Raw genomic sequence first — 18,884 nt, forward strand, 5'->3', positions numbered from 1 at the left:
TCCAGTGTTTAATTGCTATATTGTAATTACTTTGCCACCATGGCCTATTTATATCCTTAACTTATCTCATTTGTACTCACTGTATATAGACTTGTTTTCTTTTGTTCCACTGTATTATTGACTGTATGTTTTGTTTATTCCATGTGTAACTCTGTGTTATTGTATGTGTCGAATTGTTACGCTTTATCTTGGCCAGGTCGCAGTTGCAAATGAGAACTTGTTCTCAACTAGCCTACCTAGTTAAATAAAGGTGAAATAAATAAAATAAAAAGTTGTCATTCTTTTTTATTCTTTTTTTTAAACCTTTCTTTAACTAGACAAGTCAGTTAAAAACAAATTCTTATTTACAATGACGGCCTACCAAAAGGCCTCCTGCAGGGACGGGTCCGGGATTAAAAATAGAAAGAAAATAAAAAATAATATAGGACAAAACACACATCACGACAAGAGAGACAACACAACACTACATAAAGAGAGACCTAAAACAACAACATAGCATGGTAGCAACATGGCAGCAGCACAACATAGTAGCATCACAAAACACGGTACAAGCCTTATTGGGCACAGACAACAGCACGAAGGGCAAGAAGGTAGAGACAACAATACATAACGCAATGCTGCCTCAACTGTCAGTAAGACTGTCCATGAGTGAGTCTTTGACTAAAGAGATTGAGATAAAACTGTCCAGTTTGAGTCTTTGTTGCAGCTCGTTCCAGTCGCTAGCTGCAGCGAATTGAAAAGACAAGCGACCCTGGGATGTGTGTGCTTTGGGGACCTTTTACAGATTTGCTGAGGCAGTGAAGAAAATAGAGGAAGATGGGTCTAGGGGGGGAGGGGGGGCACCTGAGAGGAGTGGTGTGAGTAGTAGATCTTTACCAGTAGAGGGATTGTTTTTGTTTTTACCTTTATTTAACCAGGTAGGCCAATTGAGAAGTTCTCATTTACAACTGCGACCTGGCCATGATAAAGCAAAGCAGTGCGACAAAAACAACACAGAGTTACACATAAACAAATGTACAGTCAATAACAGAATAGAAAAAAATCTATGTACAGTGTGTGCAAATGTGAAGAGTAGGGAGGTAAGGCAATAAATAGGCCATAGAAGCAAAATAATTACAATTTAGCATTAACACTGGAGTGATAGGTGTGCAGATGATGATGTGCAAATAGAGATACTGGGGTGCAAAAGAGCAAGAGGATAAGTAGCAATATGGGGATGAGGTAGTTGGATGTGCTATTTACAGATTGGCTGTGTACAGGTACGGTGATCGGTAAGCTGCTCTGACAGCTGATGCTTAAAGTTAGAGAGGGAGATATAAGATTACAGCTAAGGTGATTTTTGCAATTCGTTCCAGTCATTGGCAGCAAAGTAAGTGTTGGCTCTGGGGATGACCAGTGAAATATACCTGCTGGAGCGTGTGCTACGGGTGGGTGTTGCTATGGTGACCAGTGAGCTAAGGCGGGGCTTTACCTAGGAAAGACTTATAGATGACCTGGAGCCAGTGGGTTTGGCGACTAATATGTAGTGAGGGCCAGCCAACGAGAGCATACAGGTCGCAGTGGTGGGTGGTGTATGGGGCTTTGGTGACAAAACAGATGGCACTGTGACATCCAGTGTGCTGAGTAGAGTGTTGGAGGCTATTTTGTAAATGACATCACCGAAGTCAGGGATCGGTAGGATAGTCAGTTTTGGCAGCATGAGTGAAAGAGGCTTTGTTTGCGATATAGGAAGCCAAATCAAGATTTAATTTTGGATTGGAGATGCTTAATGTGAGTCTGGAAGGAGAGTATACAGTCTAACCAGACACCTAGGTATTTGTAGTTGTCCACATAAATCAGAACCGTCCAGAGTAGTGATGCTAGTCAGGCAGGCAGGTTGCGGGCAGCAATCGGTTGAATAGCATGCGCTTAGTTTTACTAGAAAGTATAAGCAGTTGGAGGCCACGTAATGAGTATTGTACGGCATTGAAGCTTGTTTGAAGGTTTGTTAGCACAGTGTCCAAAGAAGGGCCAGATGTATACAGAATGGTGTCGTCTGCGTAGAGGTGGATCAGAGAATCACCAGCAGCAAGAGCGACATCATTGATATACAGTGGGTCAAAAAAGTATTTAGTCATCCACCAATTGTGCAAGTTCTCCCAGTTAAAAAGATGAGAGGCCTGTAATTTTCATCATAGGTACACTTCAACTATGACAGAAAAAATTAGAAAAAAATCCAGAAAATCACATTGTAGGATTTTTTATGAATTTATTTGCAAATTATGGTGGAAAATAAGTATTTGGTCAATAACAAAAGTTTATCTCAATACTTTGTTATATACCCTTTGTTGGCAATGACAGAGGTCAAACGTTTTCTGTATGTCTTCACAAGGTTTTCACACACTGTTGCTGGTATTTTGGCCTATTCCTCCATGCAGATCTCCTCTAGAGCAGTAATGTTTTGGGGCTGTTGCTGGGCAACACGGACTTTCAACTCCCTCCAAAGATTTTCTATGGGGTTGAGATCTGGAGACTGGCTAGGCCACTCCAGGACCTTGAAATGCTTCTTACGAAGCCACTCCTTCGTTGCCCGGGCGGGAAAGAGGTTTTCACTCAAAATCTCACGGTACATGGCCCCATTCATTCCTTCCTTTACACGGATCAGTTGTCCTGGTCCCTTTGCAGAAAAACAGCCCCAAAGCATGATGTTTCCACCTCCATGCTTCACAGTAGGTATGGTGTTCTTTGGATGCAACTCAGCATTCTTTGTCCTCCAAACACGACGAGTTGAGTTTTTACCAAAAAGTTCTATTTTTGTTTCATCTGACCATATGACATTCTCCCAATCTTCTTCTGGATCATCCAAATGCTCTCTAGCAAACTTCAGACGGGCCTGGACATGTACTGGCTTACATGTACTGGGGCGGCAGGGTAGCCTAGTGGTTAGAGCGTTGGACTAGTAACCAAAAGGTTGCAAGTTCATATCCCCTGAGCTGACAAGGTACAGATCTGTCGTTCTGCCCCTGAACAGGCAGTTAACCCACTGTTCCTAGGCCGTCATTGAAAATAAGAATTTGTTCTTCACTGACTTGCCTAGTAAAATAAAAGTAAAATAAAGGTAAAATAAATAAATAAAAAGCAGGGGGACACATCTGGCACTGCAGGATTTGAGTCCCTGGCGGCGTAGTGTGTTACTGATGGTAGGCTTTGTTACTTTGGTCCCAGCTCTCTGCAGGTCATTCACTAGGTCCCCCCGTGTGGTTCTGGGATTTTTGCTCACCGTTCTTGTGATCATTTTAACCCCACGGGGTGAGATCTTGTGTGGAGCCCAGATCGAGGGAGATTGTATGTCTTCCATTTCCTAATAATTGCTCCCACAGTTGATTTCTTCAAACCAAGCTGCTTACCTATTGCAGATTCAGTCTTCCCAGCCTGGTGCAGGTCTACAATTTTGTTTCTGGTGTCCTTTGACAGCTCTTTGGTCTTGGCCATAGTGGAGTTTGGAGTGTGACTGTTTGAGGTTGTGGACAGGTGGCTTTCATACTGATAACAAGTTCAAACAGGTGCCATTAATACAGGTAACGAGTGGAGGACAGAGGAGCTTATTAAAGAAGAAGTTACAGGTCTGTGAGAGCCAGAAATCTTGCTTGTTTGTAGGTGACTGTTGAAGGAATTCTAAATTCCTCTGTTTTAATTCCCAATCAAAATTAAACACTCTGTCAATGCATTAAGGGTTTGTAAGACCCTTAATTTATAAGAATGGACAGAGCCCCGGTCTTAAAAGTCAGGTAACAGCGTTTAATTCAAGAGAGTACTGCCTTCATACACATTTTACCACAGGTTATAAACTGAAAATGACGTCAGCGTTTTCTAAATGTTCTATCTCTTCTTGACACTGGTAGAGAGGCCCTATAGTTCAAGACTTCCCTCCTCGCCTAAAGCCAAGGTCAGTCAGTGTAGATAAGCATTCTAGACAGTCTGGAGATAGTCCGTCCCTACCATCTGGAGATAGTTAATTCATTTGTACAAAGGAACAGACCGTCATTGTTCTAACTTTTGCCCACGTTCACACACCTCCGTTCCAGTACCAAGGCTGTGTCTCAAGCCTTCCCACATCCGTCTCCCTACCAATTTAATATAATTTACGAGTCAAGGTTTTCTTGTGTGGATAAGCATTCTAGCCAGTCTGATTCATTTGTACCAATGAACAGACTGTCATTGTTACTAAACTCTTGACCACATTCACTTCAGTACTGGGATCAGATAAGAATATTCATACATATACAGTAACATTTAGTATTTTGATTAGTACATATACAGTACCATAATTGTATTCTGATTAATACATCCTGATTGAAATGTATACATAATTAGTCATTATAGATAAACATTCCCTTAACAGTGACCAAATACTTATTTTCCACCATAATTTGCAAATAAATTCATTAAAAATCCTACAATGTGATTTTCTGGATTTTTTTTCTAATTTTGTCTGTCATAGTTGAAGTGTACCTATGATGAAAATTACAGGCCTCTCTCATCTTTTTAAGTGGGAGAACTTGCACAATTGGTGGCTGACTAAATACTTTTTTGCCCCACTGTAGGTCTATAACAGTTTAGGTCTAGAGTGTCTCCCCCTTTGAAAAGGGGGATGATCATGGCAGCTTTCCAATCTTTGGGGATCTGAGACGATGCGAAAGAGAGGTTGAATAGGCTAGTAATAGGGATTGCAACAATTCTGGCAGATAATTTTAGAAAGAGAGGGTCCAGATTGTCTAGTCCAGCTGATTTGAAGGGATCCAGATTTTGCAGCTCTTTCAGAACATCAGCTGTCTGGATTTGGGTGAAGGAGAAGTGGGGAGGGGGGGCTTGGGCAAGTTGCTGCAGGGTGTGCTGAGATGTTGGCCGGGGTAGCCGGTTGCAAAGCATGGCCAGACGTAGAAAAATGCTTATTGAAATGATCGGTTGTCGTAGATTTATTGGTGGTGACAGTGTTTCCTATCCTCAGTGCAGCTGGGAGGAGGTGCTCTTATTCTCCATGGACTTTACCGTGTCCCAAAAGGTTTTGGAATTAGTGCTACAGAATGCACATTTCTGTTTGAAAAAGCCAGCCTTAGCTTTCCTAACTGACTGAGTATATTGGTTCCTGACTTCCCTGAAAAGTTGCATATCGCGGGGGCTATTCGATGCTAATGCAGTACGCCACAGGATGTTTTTGTGCTGGTCAATGGCAGTCTGGGGTTAACCATCTATATCTATTCTTAGTTCTATATTTTCTGAATGGGGCATGCTTACTTAAGATGGTGAGGAAAGCACTTTTAAAGAGCAACCAGGCATCCTCTACTGACGGGATGAGGTCAATATCCTTCCAGGATACCCAGACCAGGTCGATTAGAAAGGCCTGCTCGCTGAAGTGTTTTAGGGAGCGTTTGACAGTGTTGAGGGGTGGTCGTTTGACCACGGACCCATTACGCACGCAGGCACTGAGGCAGTGATCGCTGAGATCCTGGTTGAAGACAGCAGAGGTATATTTACAGGGCAAGTTGGTCAGGATGATATCTAAGAGGGTACCCATGGTTACGTATTTAGGGTTGTACCTGTTTGGTTCCTTGATCATTTCTGTGAGATTGAGAGCTTAGATTGTAGGACGGCCGGGGTGTTAAGCATGTTCCAGTTTAGGTCAACTAACAGTACAAATTCTGAAGATAGATGTGGGGCAATTAATTCACACATGGTGTCCGAGGCACAGCTGGGGGCTGAATGGGGTCTATAACTAGCGGCAACGGTGAGAGACTTGTTTCTGGAAAGGTGAATTTTTAAAAGTAGAAGCTCGAATTGTTTGGGCACAAACCTGGATAGTATGACAGAACTCTGCAGGCACTCTTTGCAGTAGATTGCAACTACGCCCCCTTTGGCAGTTCTATCTTGTCAGAAAATGTAATAGTTAGGGATGGACATTTTTTGGTGGCCTTCCTAAGCCAGGATTCAGGCACGGCTAGGACATTCCGGTTGGCCGAGTGTGCTAAAGTAGTGAATGCATGAAACCAAGGATTTTATGGTTACAGAAGTCAACAAATGAGAGCGCCTGGGGAATGGGAGTAGTGCTGGGGGCTGCAGGTCCTGAGCAGGGCTGGAGGCTCTACAGTGAAGTAAGACAATTATCACTAACCAAAACAGCAATAGGGATAGGCCAACAAGTGATATATGTTTCAGTAAGATTGGATTTTTAGCATTTATAGCAATGGTTATCAACTGTACTAAAGGGATGGAACGTAAGTCATAGACAATGTAGGTTGTGGTGGCTGCTGCAGAGAGTGGGTGTGCGAGACTAGACATCAGAAGAGTGACAGGGTGTGTTAAGTGGTGGTGTCCCATCATTTCAGGTTGTTGGCCTGAGGTAGGACTAAATAGATTTAAATAGTGGAGTAGGGTGAGTGTAGTGTTAGATGGTATGGTATTTGTTAAAAGAATGTTTCAAGCCAAGTATAAGTGAGTTGTACTCCAGTCTACTAGGTAGCGGTAAGGCAACATTTAAAGGATGCCAACCTCCGTTAAACCTCATCGAAGAAGCCTTCTAACCACAGCTTTCAGCCATTAGCTTTGCCCACGGCTGGCTCATGTGAACTACAATCCCGATACTGTGTTTTAACATTTAGAAGCATCAATGATTGCTTGCGATACGGCTTTCAAAAGATATGTCCCTCATTTTTCATTCGTTATGAAGAATTGTTCAAATAAAAAAATATACTTACTGTAGCAGTTTTTCACAGATCCACACAGCTATGGATGCCTCCATCCGATGGAACTACACTTCTGCTACACTTCCCGAGTTACGCTTACACACACAGGTGTTCGGCACATGCTAAATAGCTAAATAGCACAGGTGGTCGCCTCTGATCTTCCGTCTGTTTCCATAAACAAGAGCTGTAATACGAAGAAATGACCTTGTGGTAACCCTAACCTTATCAAGTGGTGTATAAATGGAACCTTTTTTTCTCACTGATATGAAAGAAGGTCAATTTGCTTCCAAAACTGTACCGCAAGCGATGCGCGTTAATGTAAAAATTGAAAGTAGGGGTTCTTAACAAAACTCACCCATGGAGAAGACGCCTTCGTCCAATGACTTATATGTAATGTAATGGAACTGAGAGTCATGATCAAGGGCTAGTGAAAGGGCTGGAAAGATAGCTAGATGGTCAATTTAATGTCCTCCTTTGACAGCCAACACATACACACATACAATGCAGTAACTTGCAATATTAGTTAAGTCTAGTGAATAGGATACTCTAGCTCTGGCAGAAACGGAATATTACGTTGTCCATGTCATAAGCCGTGAGTCGTCTATTAACTACCCAACACTGGGTGCATGCCCACTTTATAACATTCCCAAACTAACTGAGAACCACACATTAATAACATGCGCGCAGAATCGCATTAGCGGAAACGAAGACTGTTCTCAGGGCAGGCCTGGTTATAGCTAGATATGTTCGAGTTACGTCAGGGACAATTATGGCTAACTCTTTTTCTAACCTATTATGAAAAGTCACTTCTGATAGTCAAAACTGGCAGACCTGTGCTAAGAGCAGTGTTAGTATCCACTAATGCAATAGCCAATCACTACAATACATAGATTTCAATGGTCTGATTTATTTTACAAAATACACTCAAATACACACTCCTAGCAAGAAATGCAGTACAATGTGTCACCGTGTTATAACATAGTTATAAGAACTGTGAATTTACAGTTAAATTAATCAAACAATCCAACTGTATTCGTGCAATGCTTAGCCAAAGCATGTCAAAATAGTGTGCATAGAGGCTGCTTTCAGTCAACAACGAGTCACATTGTAATGTGCGTGGTGCAGGACATAGGATTGGAAAAAAATGAAACAGTGATGATTGCAGTCTTTCTATATCGGTGTACCCTCAAAGCTCAGAGCTATGTCCAGCAGTTGGGAGCCCATGTTTTGCTGCTCTCCCCCAGACATGAACTCAGCAGACAGCTCCCTGTAGGTACTGCACACCCTGCGCTCATGGATGTCATGTCTATGGATGGCATGTTTCCATCTGTGACGTGCTTCGCTGTATACCACCACAAGGGATCTGCAGGGAAGGTGCACAGACACTCGGACCCCCCCCGGTCCTAGTTCTGTCAGGCCCTCCTCCAGGGACATTGTGAGAGTGGTGTCTGAGAGCAGGTTGACAGTGACCAGACGCTCCCCCCACAGCCAGCTGTCATCCAGGTGGGGATCAATAGCAGACCCACGCTGGGGGTGGTAATCCAGGTTGCACTGCTCCACTGGTTGAAACCCGGCTAGGACCGGCTCCTGGGACATCCGTAGCACCAGTTTACGGCTGATTGGAGGCAGGCCGCAGAAGCCACCAAGACGCACTTTGTGTTTTTTGAAGTTCACTTTAGGCCCAAAGTCCTGTAAAGACATTTAAAAAAGTGGGTTATTCTTTCTCGTGAGGAGTGAATGGTTGCTATCATGGGTACCTCCCATGATAGAAGAATGAACCACTGGCCATTGTCAGAGGTGATTCTGCAACTCATGCTGCCAGCCCCTATTCACTTGCCAAAATTGCGTCATCTTGCAGCAAACGTTAGAAGATGACAACAAACCTGTTTCCGTCGACCAGACTGTGACTCTCTCCAGACGTTGAGGTCCATATCGGTTATCAACTCATTCTCCTCCTCTTCTGATATGAAGTTATTCCACAAAAAGATTCCAGGGAAGGGAAAAGACAGCTGCTGCCCACCATAATTGCGCACAGCTCGTCTCAGCAATGGGTCGTACATAAAATCGTGTCGTATCTAAAGAAAGTCAACAAATCTGTTTAAGGGATCTCATGAAGTCAGTACTGTAATAAGTGCTTTCCAGACACATCATACAGCTAAACAGTAATACGTAATATTACTGTAGTTTAGCTATAATATGATGTATTTGTTGACAGTGCTCAGACAGGGGGGCTGGCTAACGGCGTTTGCTTCAGAGCGCTGTGTCTAGCAACCGAATAGGATCTTATTTACATGATCTATTTTTCAGTGAACACAGACTTACCGGTTGACCATTCTCCGATAATAGTCCATTTCCATTCACGCTCTCACACAATAAACAAGTTCGAATCCCCTTACAACCACAATTGGCATGGTGAATTTCCGTCGCCATTAGTAAATTACGTGTCCCACCATAACAGGACGTAGCAAAAACATATCAAATGAATTAAGTTCCGCATTGAACAAGGCAAAATGCATCAAATACAGTAGAATCATTCAAACCCAACAGTAGAATAAATCAAATGTTTATTTACTCTTTTCACATTAGTGTCTCGTGTTGTAGTCACTGATGCTTGCAATAGAGGCTTTGTAAGAATGTAAAAGGTATGAAGAAATATTACAATAATTATTTATTTAAAAACAAAAACAAACCTTACAGTACATAACAAACCATTATTCTCAGACAATTTAGGGCCAAATATGGAGCATGTTGGGTATTGCAAAACTAAAACATTTAACAGCAATGAATATGATGCAAAATATTTCCATTAAATAAAGTTTTAAACCATGCTTGCCAACTTTCAGCTGGTTAGAACTACAGTACAGAATTGGATTCGAATGAGTTTAACAACATGTGCTTCTGTTTTGAATATACCAAACCACCGTATGAGCTCAGAATTTCAGTTTTAAATCACACGTTTCCTTATAATGTTTCTGTGTTAGAAAAATACAATTATTTGACCGATACAATTACATCCATTCCTGCATATATGTTATCATGGTCTAGAATGAAAACTCCATTCAGTACTTAGATAAAGGGACCATGCTGTACCTTGTCTAAAATACAGTCATTTTAAAGAATCCTAGTCAAATGAAAAGTGGAACAGTTCATGATATTGAGAACTCTTCAAAGTGACATCCTCTTTCCCAACATTATGCACCAATCCTCATTCAATTCCTTCTTGCTTGTCCTTATCCTAAAACAACCTGAAACCTGAAGCAAAGTTTAAAGAGATATCATGAATTTATTTGTTACACATTCAGCTAATTTATCTGTGTCTATTGTCATATAGTCATTTAACTTTTGTTTTTATATTAATTATATCTCTTGGTTAAAAAAATAGCATTGAAGATGAGTGTTTCAGGTATATTGCTAGTTATTGCAAGTGAAGATTGATGGGACGTAGATGGTGCTTACATACATTTTTGTCAAAAATGATCATTTTCCACAACCCATTCTAGTATAGAGAACGATAAATATAATGTTATTAAATATTGACAGTCAGCTACACTAGAACTGTTCCACGAAATACACAGACAAACCCTTGTCAATCCAATATTGAGAGATATTATGAAATATGTTGACGATATCTCATGTCCTCACCCTAAATCTCTCCTCCAACAAGGACAGCTCACTGATGAGGTCAGTGATGGCATTAGTGAAAGCCTCCTGAGGACTGTAGTCTGAACACGGATCACAATCTTGTGCTCCAGAGGATGAGGGACCTTATAGCCAGCAAAGAGCACTTGGGGGTCCTTCAGAGGTTGTCTGCAAAAAAAAGAAAATTAAGTTATGAAGAGTTTTACAATGATATTTTAATGCACTAAAAATCTAAATTAAATTAAATAGTTGAACTCACTGTCTGTGTCACGCCCTGACCTTAGAGATCCTTTAAATTCTCTATTTGGTAGGTCAGGGTGTGACTATGGTGGGAAATCTATGTTTATATTTCTTTGTTGGCCGAGTATGGTTCCCAATCAGAGGCAGCCCTTTTCCCACCTTCAGTTGTGGGATCTTGTCTTTGGTTGTTGCATGTGTTTGCACTCCTAGCTTTACGTTCGTTGAGTTGTTTATTGTTTTTAGGTGGAACATTTATAATTAAAAGAAAATGTACGCCGACCACACTGCACCTTGGTCTTCATTTAACGACGGACGTTACAGTCTGATGATATTGCCAAGTGTGTGATCCTCTTTGTTCAACGTGAAGAGGCAGGCATTAGGGACTTTTGTGTCCTTGATGATTGTGATTCTAGAAACAAAAACATTCTAAGTAAGAGTATTTGACTTACAGATTCATATTCAGTGGCAATGGCAGGTACACAATCACAGTAGTTACCTAGCTAGTAGCTGAGAATTCTCAACTCCACGATACTCAATGGAGTTGAATGGCGATGAGTGTTGGCAGAGTGTACCTCTGACTACACTGAGTCAGTATCAGTTGATACTTGTTAAAATGTTCATTCTTTAATGCGTGTCCTGTACAGTGCGTTCAGAAAGTATGCATACACCATGATTCCACATTTTGTGTTACAGCCTGAATTCGAAATTGATTAAATGTATATTTTTTCTGACCCATCTACACAATATCCCATAATGACAGTTAAAAAATATTTGGCGAATTTGTATCAGATTTATTGAAAATGAAATACAGATATTTCCATGCATGGAGGCAAAAAGGACAATGTCATAAGAGAAAAGCTAAGAAATGGAGAGTTTAAAATAAAGAGAAGGGAGGGCCAGAAAAGTAAATTTTGGGAAATTTGGTGAAGTGGTAAAATACTATGATAGCAATGCCATCTATGTTGTCAAATCAAATGTATTTATTAAGCCCTTCTTACATCAGCTGATGTCACAAAGTGCTGTACAGAAACCCAGCCTAAAACCACAAACAGCAAGCAATGCAGGTGTAGAAGCATGTCGTGTGATGAGGGCTATACAAATTTGGCAGTCACAAGAGGGTACTTCAAATAATCACTGTAGCCTACTGTTCAGATGGGTTAAATGGAAACTGAAATCTGAACACTGAATGTAGGTCTATAAACTCACACAAAGCCTTTATATGAATTACTGCAGAATTAAGCATTTCTTGCAGTAAAAGGATTTGCAATTGTCTGAGTGGACTAATCCATTGTGGAGGCCATGGGGATGGCACAGTCCATCACTTTAAGACATGTGCTACTGAAATAGTATATGGTTACATTACATAAAAACAATGGTGCAACACTAATAAAAAATACAACACCGGCTCCGACACTCATCGGATGTGGCAGGGCTTGCAAACTATTACAGACTACAAAGGGAAGCACAGCCGCGAGCTGCCCAGTGACACGAGCCTACCAGATGCGCTAAATCACTTCTATGCTCGCTTTGAGGCAAGCAACACTGAGGCATGCATGAGAGCATCAGCTGTTCCGGACGACTGTGTGATCACGCTCTACGTAGCCGATGTGAGTAAGACCTTTAAACAGGTCAAACATTCACAAGGCTGCGGGGCCAGATAGATTACCAGGATGTGTGCTCCGAGCATGTGCTGACCAACTGGCAGGTGTCTTCACTGACATTTTCAACATGTCCCTGATTGAGTCTGTAATACCAACATGCTTCAAGCGACCACCATAGTCCCTGTGCCCAAGAACACAAAGGCAACCTACCTAAATAACTACCGACCCGTGGCACTCACGTCCGTAGCCATGAAGTGCTTTGAAAGGCTGGTAATGGCTCACATCAACACCATTATCCCAGAAACCCTAGACCCACTCCAATTTGCATACCGCACCAACAGATCCACAGATGATGCAATCTCTATTGCACTCCACACTGCCCTTTCCCACCTGGACGAAAGGAACACCTATGTGAGAATGCTATTCATTGACTACAGCTCAGGGTTCAACACCATAGTACCCTCAAAGCTCATCACTAAGCTAAGGAACCTGGGACTAAACACCTCCCTCTGCAACTGGATCCTGGACTTCCTGACAAGCCGCCCCCAGGTGGTGAGGGTAGGTAGCAACACATCTGCCACGCTGATCCTCAACACTGGAGCTCCCCAGGGGTGTGTGCTCAGTCCCCTCCTGCACTCCCTGTTCATCCACGACTGCATGGCCAGGCACGACTCCAAAACCGTCATTAAGTTTGCTGACGACACAACAGTGTCTGATCACCGACAATGATGAGACAGCCTACAGGGAGGAGGTCAGAGACCTGGCCGGGTGGTGCCAGAATAACAACCTATCCCTCAACGTAACCAAGACTAAGGAGATGATTGTGGACTACAGGAAAAGGAGCACCGAGCACGTCCCCATTCTCATCGACGGGGCTGTAGTGGAGCAGTTTGAGAGCTTCAAATTCCTTGGTGTCCACATCAACAACAAACTAGAATGGTCCAAACACACCAAGACAGTCGTAAAGAGGGCACGACAAAGCCTATTCCCCCTCAGGAATCTAAAAACATTTGGCATGGGTCCTGAGATCCTCAAAAGGTTCTACAGCTGCAATGTCGAGAGCATCCTGACCGGTTGCATCACTGCCTGGTATGGCAATTTCTCGGCCTCTGACCGCAATGCACTTCAGAGGGTAGTGCGTACGGCCCAGTACATCACTGAGGCAAAGCTGCCTGCCATCCAGGACCTCTACACCAGGCGGTGTCAGAGGAAGGCCCTGAAATTTGTCAAAGACCCCAGCCACCCCAGTCATAGACTGTTCTCTCTACTACCACATGGCAATCGGTACCGCAGTGCCAAGTCTAGGACACAAAGGCTTCTCAACAGTTTTTACCCCCAAGCCATAAGACTCCTGAATAGGTAACCAAATGGTTACCTGGACTATTTGCATTGTGTGCCTCCCCCCAACCCCTATTTTACGCTGCTGCTACTCTCTGTTTATCTTATATGCATAGTCACTTTAACTATACATTCATGTACATACTAGCTCAATTGGCCCGCACATTGGCTAACCGGGCTATCTGCATTGTGTCCCACCACCCGCCAACCCCTCTTTTTACGCTACTGCTACTCTCTGTTCATCATATATGCATAGTCACTTTAACCATATCCACATGTACATACTACCTCAATAAGTCTGACTAACCGGTGTCTGTATATAGCCTTGCTACTTTTATTTTCAAATGTCTTTTTACTGTTGTTTTATTTCTTTACTTACCTACACACACACACACACACACACACTTTTTTTTCTATTGGTTAGAGCCTGTAAGTAAGCATTTCACCTGTTGTATTTGGCGCACATGACAAATAAACTTTGATTTGATTTGAAGATATAATAGTTGTGATGACTGGTTGAGTAGTTATAAATATCACTGAAAACCCCTTTAGTAATAGTGGCTTTCATTTGCATAATGTTATTGTGAAAGTGGGGTGTAATTTGACTTCATCACCCAATGAGGCACTACTCTTAATATGTTTTCTTCAAGAAAGCAGATGTTTTTCTAAGGGACACCCTAGAGGCAACAAGGTGGTGCAAACTCCAAACATTTTAAAGGCACTGTTTCCTTCCCCAGTGTAGTTGGGAGGGACGGGGAAGACCGCATTACAACCCTTAAAGAACTACGGTTGTATGATGGCCTGGATAAAGAAGACAATATTCTCCACATGGAACCATTCATGTTACAGAGAGATTAGGAGACGTGGAGGTAGTTGATGACAAGAAAATAACTGTCTTTGCCTCTTTTGAGGAGCAGGAATGAAGCCATGTTTGAGTGGTCAAACCTTGTTTTTGTCAGCTTTGTCAATTGTTAAATGTGTTATGTTTTTTAGTAAAGATGATGTAGTAGTCACCCGAGTCTTTGATCTCTTTGCTGGCGCTGGTATAACTTAATGTACAAAGCACATTCAGCTTGTCAGTATGTCTATATGGAATAGTCTGTCTCCATTCTCATTAGGAAAGTAAATAGCATTATTAATCAGGATGGGTAGTAACTGTGTGTATATATGCTCAATTAAATAATATAATTAAACACTTATCAACACAATTTTTACAGGACACAAGTCTGCTCACTGCGACAATATTAGTAGCTTATCTCCAATATAGCATGAAGCTAAAAGTGTCACAACACATCTGCAGGTACCACTTTATATAATATTTCTTACGATCTTCAAAAATGCGTGTGTATTCAACGTGTGCCTTGCGCATACGTGTTTGTTGTATTCAGTGTGTGACTGTCAAACCTCAAATGGACAAAGGGTGGGCGGGGTCAAACGTTTGACTCCGCCCACATTGTGCCCGGCCCCGAATTGCACGCAGTATTCAGGGGTACTTGGAGAGAGGGGCGAAATAGCTGGTGGGACCAATTTCCTGTAGTGTTTTTTTATGAAAGGATTTCAAAATAAAGGGATTTTTCAAGATCTGATTCTTAAGTGAAATCGTAGGAACGAAAGAATTATCAAATGTGTTTATCGGTTTATATACGCCGAATATAGTGCTCACTCGGGGTTTAAGATTTGTAAATGAGGAACTGCACTGGGATTAAATTATAACTAGAAACTATTTTGCCTAATTGCTTTACTGGCTTGTGCCTGAAGTGTCCAATTGGATTGACAAGTAGTGGTTTATTTCATATGCATGTCCAGGGCTATCAACATATCTAGTGTTCACTATCACAACCTTCAACGGTCTACGATACGACCATTACTCAGTAGACCTATGCACGCCATTGTTTCGTTGTTATTCAAATATGTTAGGTGCTTCAACCAACTACAAATCGGGTTCCATGAGCCTTTCTTGGTAGTTGAGACGTATTATGTGCGCAGCCAAACTGACGTATGATGTAACATGCAAGTATTAGTTTACTAGATAAACTGCTTTGATAAAAATCCGTACATATGCTTTCTTTACTCAGGTTGTTTCAGGTCAAGCTTATGGTGCATAGCCTGCCCTACCTGACGCTGTGCAGAGACTATTGGAAAAGGTTGGATAAGATGTTTGAGCACTGTGCAAGGTGAGTTGGTGTTTTAGAATGTAGCCTGGTAGGCTTTTACGTTATTTGTGTGTCACTGGTGGCACCTTAAATGGTGAGGACAGGCTCATGGTAATGGCTCGAACAGAATACATGGAACGGCATTAAACACTTCAAACATATGGTTTCCATTAGAGGTCAACCGATTATGACTTCAACGCCATACCGATTATTGGAGGACCAAAAAAGCCCGATACCGATTAATCGGACAATATATATATATATATATATATATAATTACAACAATACTGAATCAACAATGAACACTTATTTTAACTGAATATAATACATCAATTAAATCAATTTAGTCTCAAATAAATGAAACATGTTCAATTTGGTTTAAGTAATGCAAAAACAACGTGTTGGAGAAGAAAGTCAAAGTGCAATATGTGACCATGTAAAAAAGCTAACATTTAAGTTCCTTGCTCAGAACATGAGAACATATGAAAGCTGGTGGTTCCTTTTAACACGAGTCTTCAATATTCCCAGGTAAGAAGTTTTAGGTTGTAGTTATTATAGGACTATTTCTCTATATACCATTTGTATTTCATATACCTTTGACTATTGGATGTTCTAATAGGTAGGTACTTTAGTATTGCCAGCCTAATCTCGGGAGTTGATAGGCTTGAAGTCATAAACAGCGTAATGCTTGAAGAGCGGCTGGCAAACGCAGTAAAGTACTGTTTGAATGAATGCTTGCGAACCTGCTGTTGCCTACCACCACTCGGTCAGACTGCTCTATCAAATAATAGACTTAATTATAATATAATAACACACATAAATACAAGCCGTAGGTCATTAATATGGTCAAATCTGGAAACTATCATTTCGAAAACAAAATGTGTATTCTTTCAGTGAAATACAGAACCGTTCCATATTTTATCTAATGGGTGGCATCCATAAGTCTAAATATTGCTGTTCCATTGCACAACCTTCAATGTTATGTCATAATTACGTAAAATTCTGTCAAATTAGTTCGCAACGAGCCAGGCGGCCCAAACTGTTGAATATATATCCTGACTCTGCATGCAATGAGAAATTACATAATTTCCCTCGTTTAATATTGCCTGCTAACATGAATTTATTTTAGCTTAATATGCAGGTTTAAAAATATATACTTCTGTGTATTGATTTTAAGAAAGGCATTGATGTTTATGGTTAGGTACATTCGTTCAAAGATTGTGCTTTTTTTGCAAATGCGCTTTTGTGAAATCATCCCCCGTTTGGAGAAGTTGGCTGTCTTTAGGAAGAAATAGTCTTCACACAGTTCGCAACGAGCCAGGCGGCCCAAACTGCTGCATATACCCTGACTCTGTTGCACAGAACGCAAGAGATGTGACACAATTTCCCTAGTTAGAAGAAATTCATGTTAGCAGACAATATTAACTAAATATGCAGGTTTAAAAATATATACTTGTGTATTGATTTGAAGAAAGGTGTTGATGTTTATGGTTAGGTACACATTGTTGCAACGACAGTGTTTCTTTCGCGAATGCGCTTGTTAAATCACCCGTTTGGCGAAGTAAGCTGCGATTCAATGATAAATTAACAGGCACCGCATCGATTGTATGCAACGCAGGACAACCTAGATAAACTAGTAATATCATCAACCATGTGTAGTTAACTAGTGATTATGTTAAGATGTATTGTTTTTTATAAGATACGTTTAATGCTAGCAAGCACCTTACCTTGGCTCCTTGCTGCACTCTCATAACAGGTAGTCAGCCTGCCACGCAGTCTCCTCGTGGAGTGCAATGTAATCGGCCAAGATCGGTGTCCAAAAATACAGATTGTTATGAAAACTTAAAACTTCCCACAATAAGTTTGATCCAAGTTAAACAATTTAAAGGCAAAGCTACCAAATACTAATTGAGTGTATGTAAACTTCTGACCCACTGGGAATGTGATGAAAGAAATAAAAGCTGAAATAAATAATTCTCTCTACTATTATTCTGACATTTCACATTCTTAAAGTAAAGTGGTGATCCTAACTGACCTGAGACAGGGAATTGTTACTTGTATTAAATGTCAGGAATTGTGAAAAATAGAGTTGAAATGTATTTGGCTGAGGTGTATGTAAACTTCCGACTTCAACTGTATTTGTATTATTGCTCTTTATGTTTTCCCCGATACTGTATTGCTTCAATTTATATGTGGGGAGGTTGATCCTATAGTGGAAGTTTCTCTTCATTGGGTTTGTCACAGCGGTAGCTCATACATTGCAAACCCCTTGTCCCAATGCTGTTTGCTGTCTCTGACATGGTTTTTCACTGGATGGAGATGTGGTGCTCGTTCCTCTTAGGGCTTGTATGTTAGTGAACATCATATCCCATTTGGGGCTATTGCCCCTTGTGCCCAAATTGGAGATAGGCTGAGGGTAATTTTCCCTCTCTATGTCCACCAGGTTATACTGTGGATTTGAAATGGTCTTCTGGCAGGTCATGTCGTCCTCAGCACTTAAGTGGATCCACTGCATGCTCCAGTAGTGCAGGAGTGCACCACATGAGGGTACTGTCTATTTGAACACACTGCCTCGACTGGTAGGCGAGTACTGGTCATGTGCAAGTTGCCAGTTGATAACAACTGCAGGAGGAGTTGTCCAATATGTTGGTCTTCTAGCAGGTCATTGTGTCCTCAACATAAACGCATCCACTACATACTTGCTAAGGTTGTTACCAAGTGTAGCACTCCAGCTGGCCAAATGAGGGCTTCCCAGAAGCTTCAGCAGGACCCTTCCCTGTTAACCTCACTAATGGAGGACGAGTCGTCTTGGGTGATCCAGGTACTACTGAGCATGTGCAAGAAAATCACCGCACCCTCAGCATGTGACTGATAACCTTTGACCCAGACTTCCTTGGCTGCTACAGGAGCACTGAGTGACCGCCCAAGAGGGTAGACTTTTGATGATGCCCACAGGTGAGATGCGATAAGCTCCAGTACCGTAATGGAGGAGTGCACCTTGAGGGTTCCCGGCTCTTTGATCGCACTGTCTCGTCTGGTAGGCTTTTTGTGCATATCCGTTTTTAGTTCTTCACCAATGTGTTGGTGTGCCGCTCCTTGTTCAATGGAATGTAAGTTATTGTAATGGAGGCCTAGTCAAAATGCTGGATGAGAACATTATGTTTGGAGGGTAGCTGTACCTCCTCCATCTGTAC

General features: G+C 41.7%; 1 protein-coding gene across 1 annotated transcript; it reads right to left on the reverse strand.

The window, feature by feature from the left end:
- Nucleotides 1-7,606: 7,606 nt before the first annotated feature.
- Nucleotides 7,607-9,168, reverse strand: alkbh4 (alkB homolog 4, lysine demthylase). The gene is made up of 3 exons (XM_064979242.1): nucleotides 9,042-9,168; nucleotides 8,603-8,794; nucleotides 7,607-8,408 (listed from the first exon to the last, which is right to left on the reverse strand). Exons 1-3 carry the CDS (start codon nucleotides 9,147-9,149, stop codon nucleotides 7,890-7,892), a joined length of 819 nt encoding a protein of 272 aa, XP_064835314.1. The 5' UTR covers nucleotides 9,150-9,168; the 3' UTR covers nucleotides 7,607-7,889.
- Between the last annotated feature and the right edge of the window lie 9,716 nt (nucleotides 9,169-18,884).

The sequence above is a fragment of the Oncorhynchus masou genome, chromosome 12 (genome assembly GCF_036934945.1).
Source record: "Oncorhynchus masou masou isolate Uvic2021 chromosome 12, UVic_Omas_1.1, whole genome shotgun sequence".
Taxonomy (NCBI): domain Eukaryota; kingdom Metazoa; phylum Chordata; class Actinopteri; order Salmoniformes; family Salmonidae; genus Oncorhynchus; species Oncorhynchus masou.

Coding starts and splice junctions, on each gene's coding strand:
- alkbh4 (XM_064979242.1), bottom strand. CDS start 9,149: ATGGCGACGGAAATTCACCATGCCAATTGTGGTTGTAAGGGGATTCGA. Junction 8,795..9,041: donor TATCGGAGAATGGTCAACCG/GTAAGTCTGTGT, acceptor GACTTTCTTTAG/ATACGACACGATTTTATGTA. Junction 8,409..8,602: donor AGTCTGGTCGACGGAAACAG/GTTTGTTGTCAT, acceptor ATGTCTTTACAG/GACTTTGGGCCTAAAGTGAA.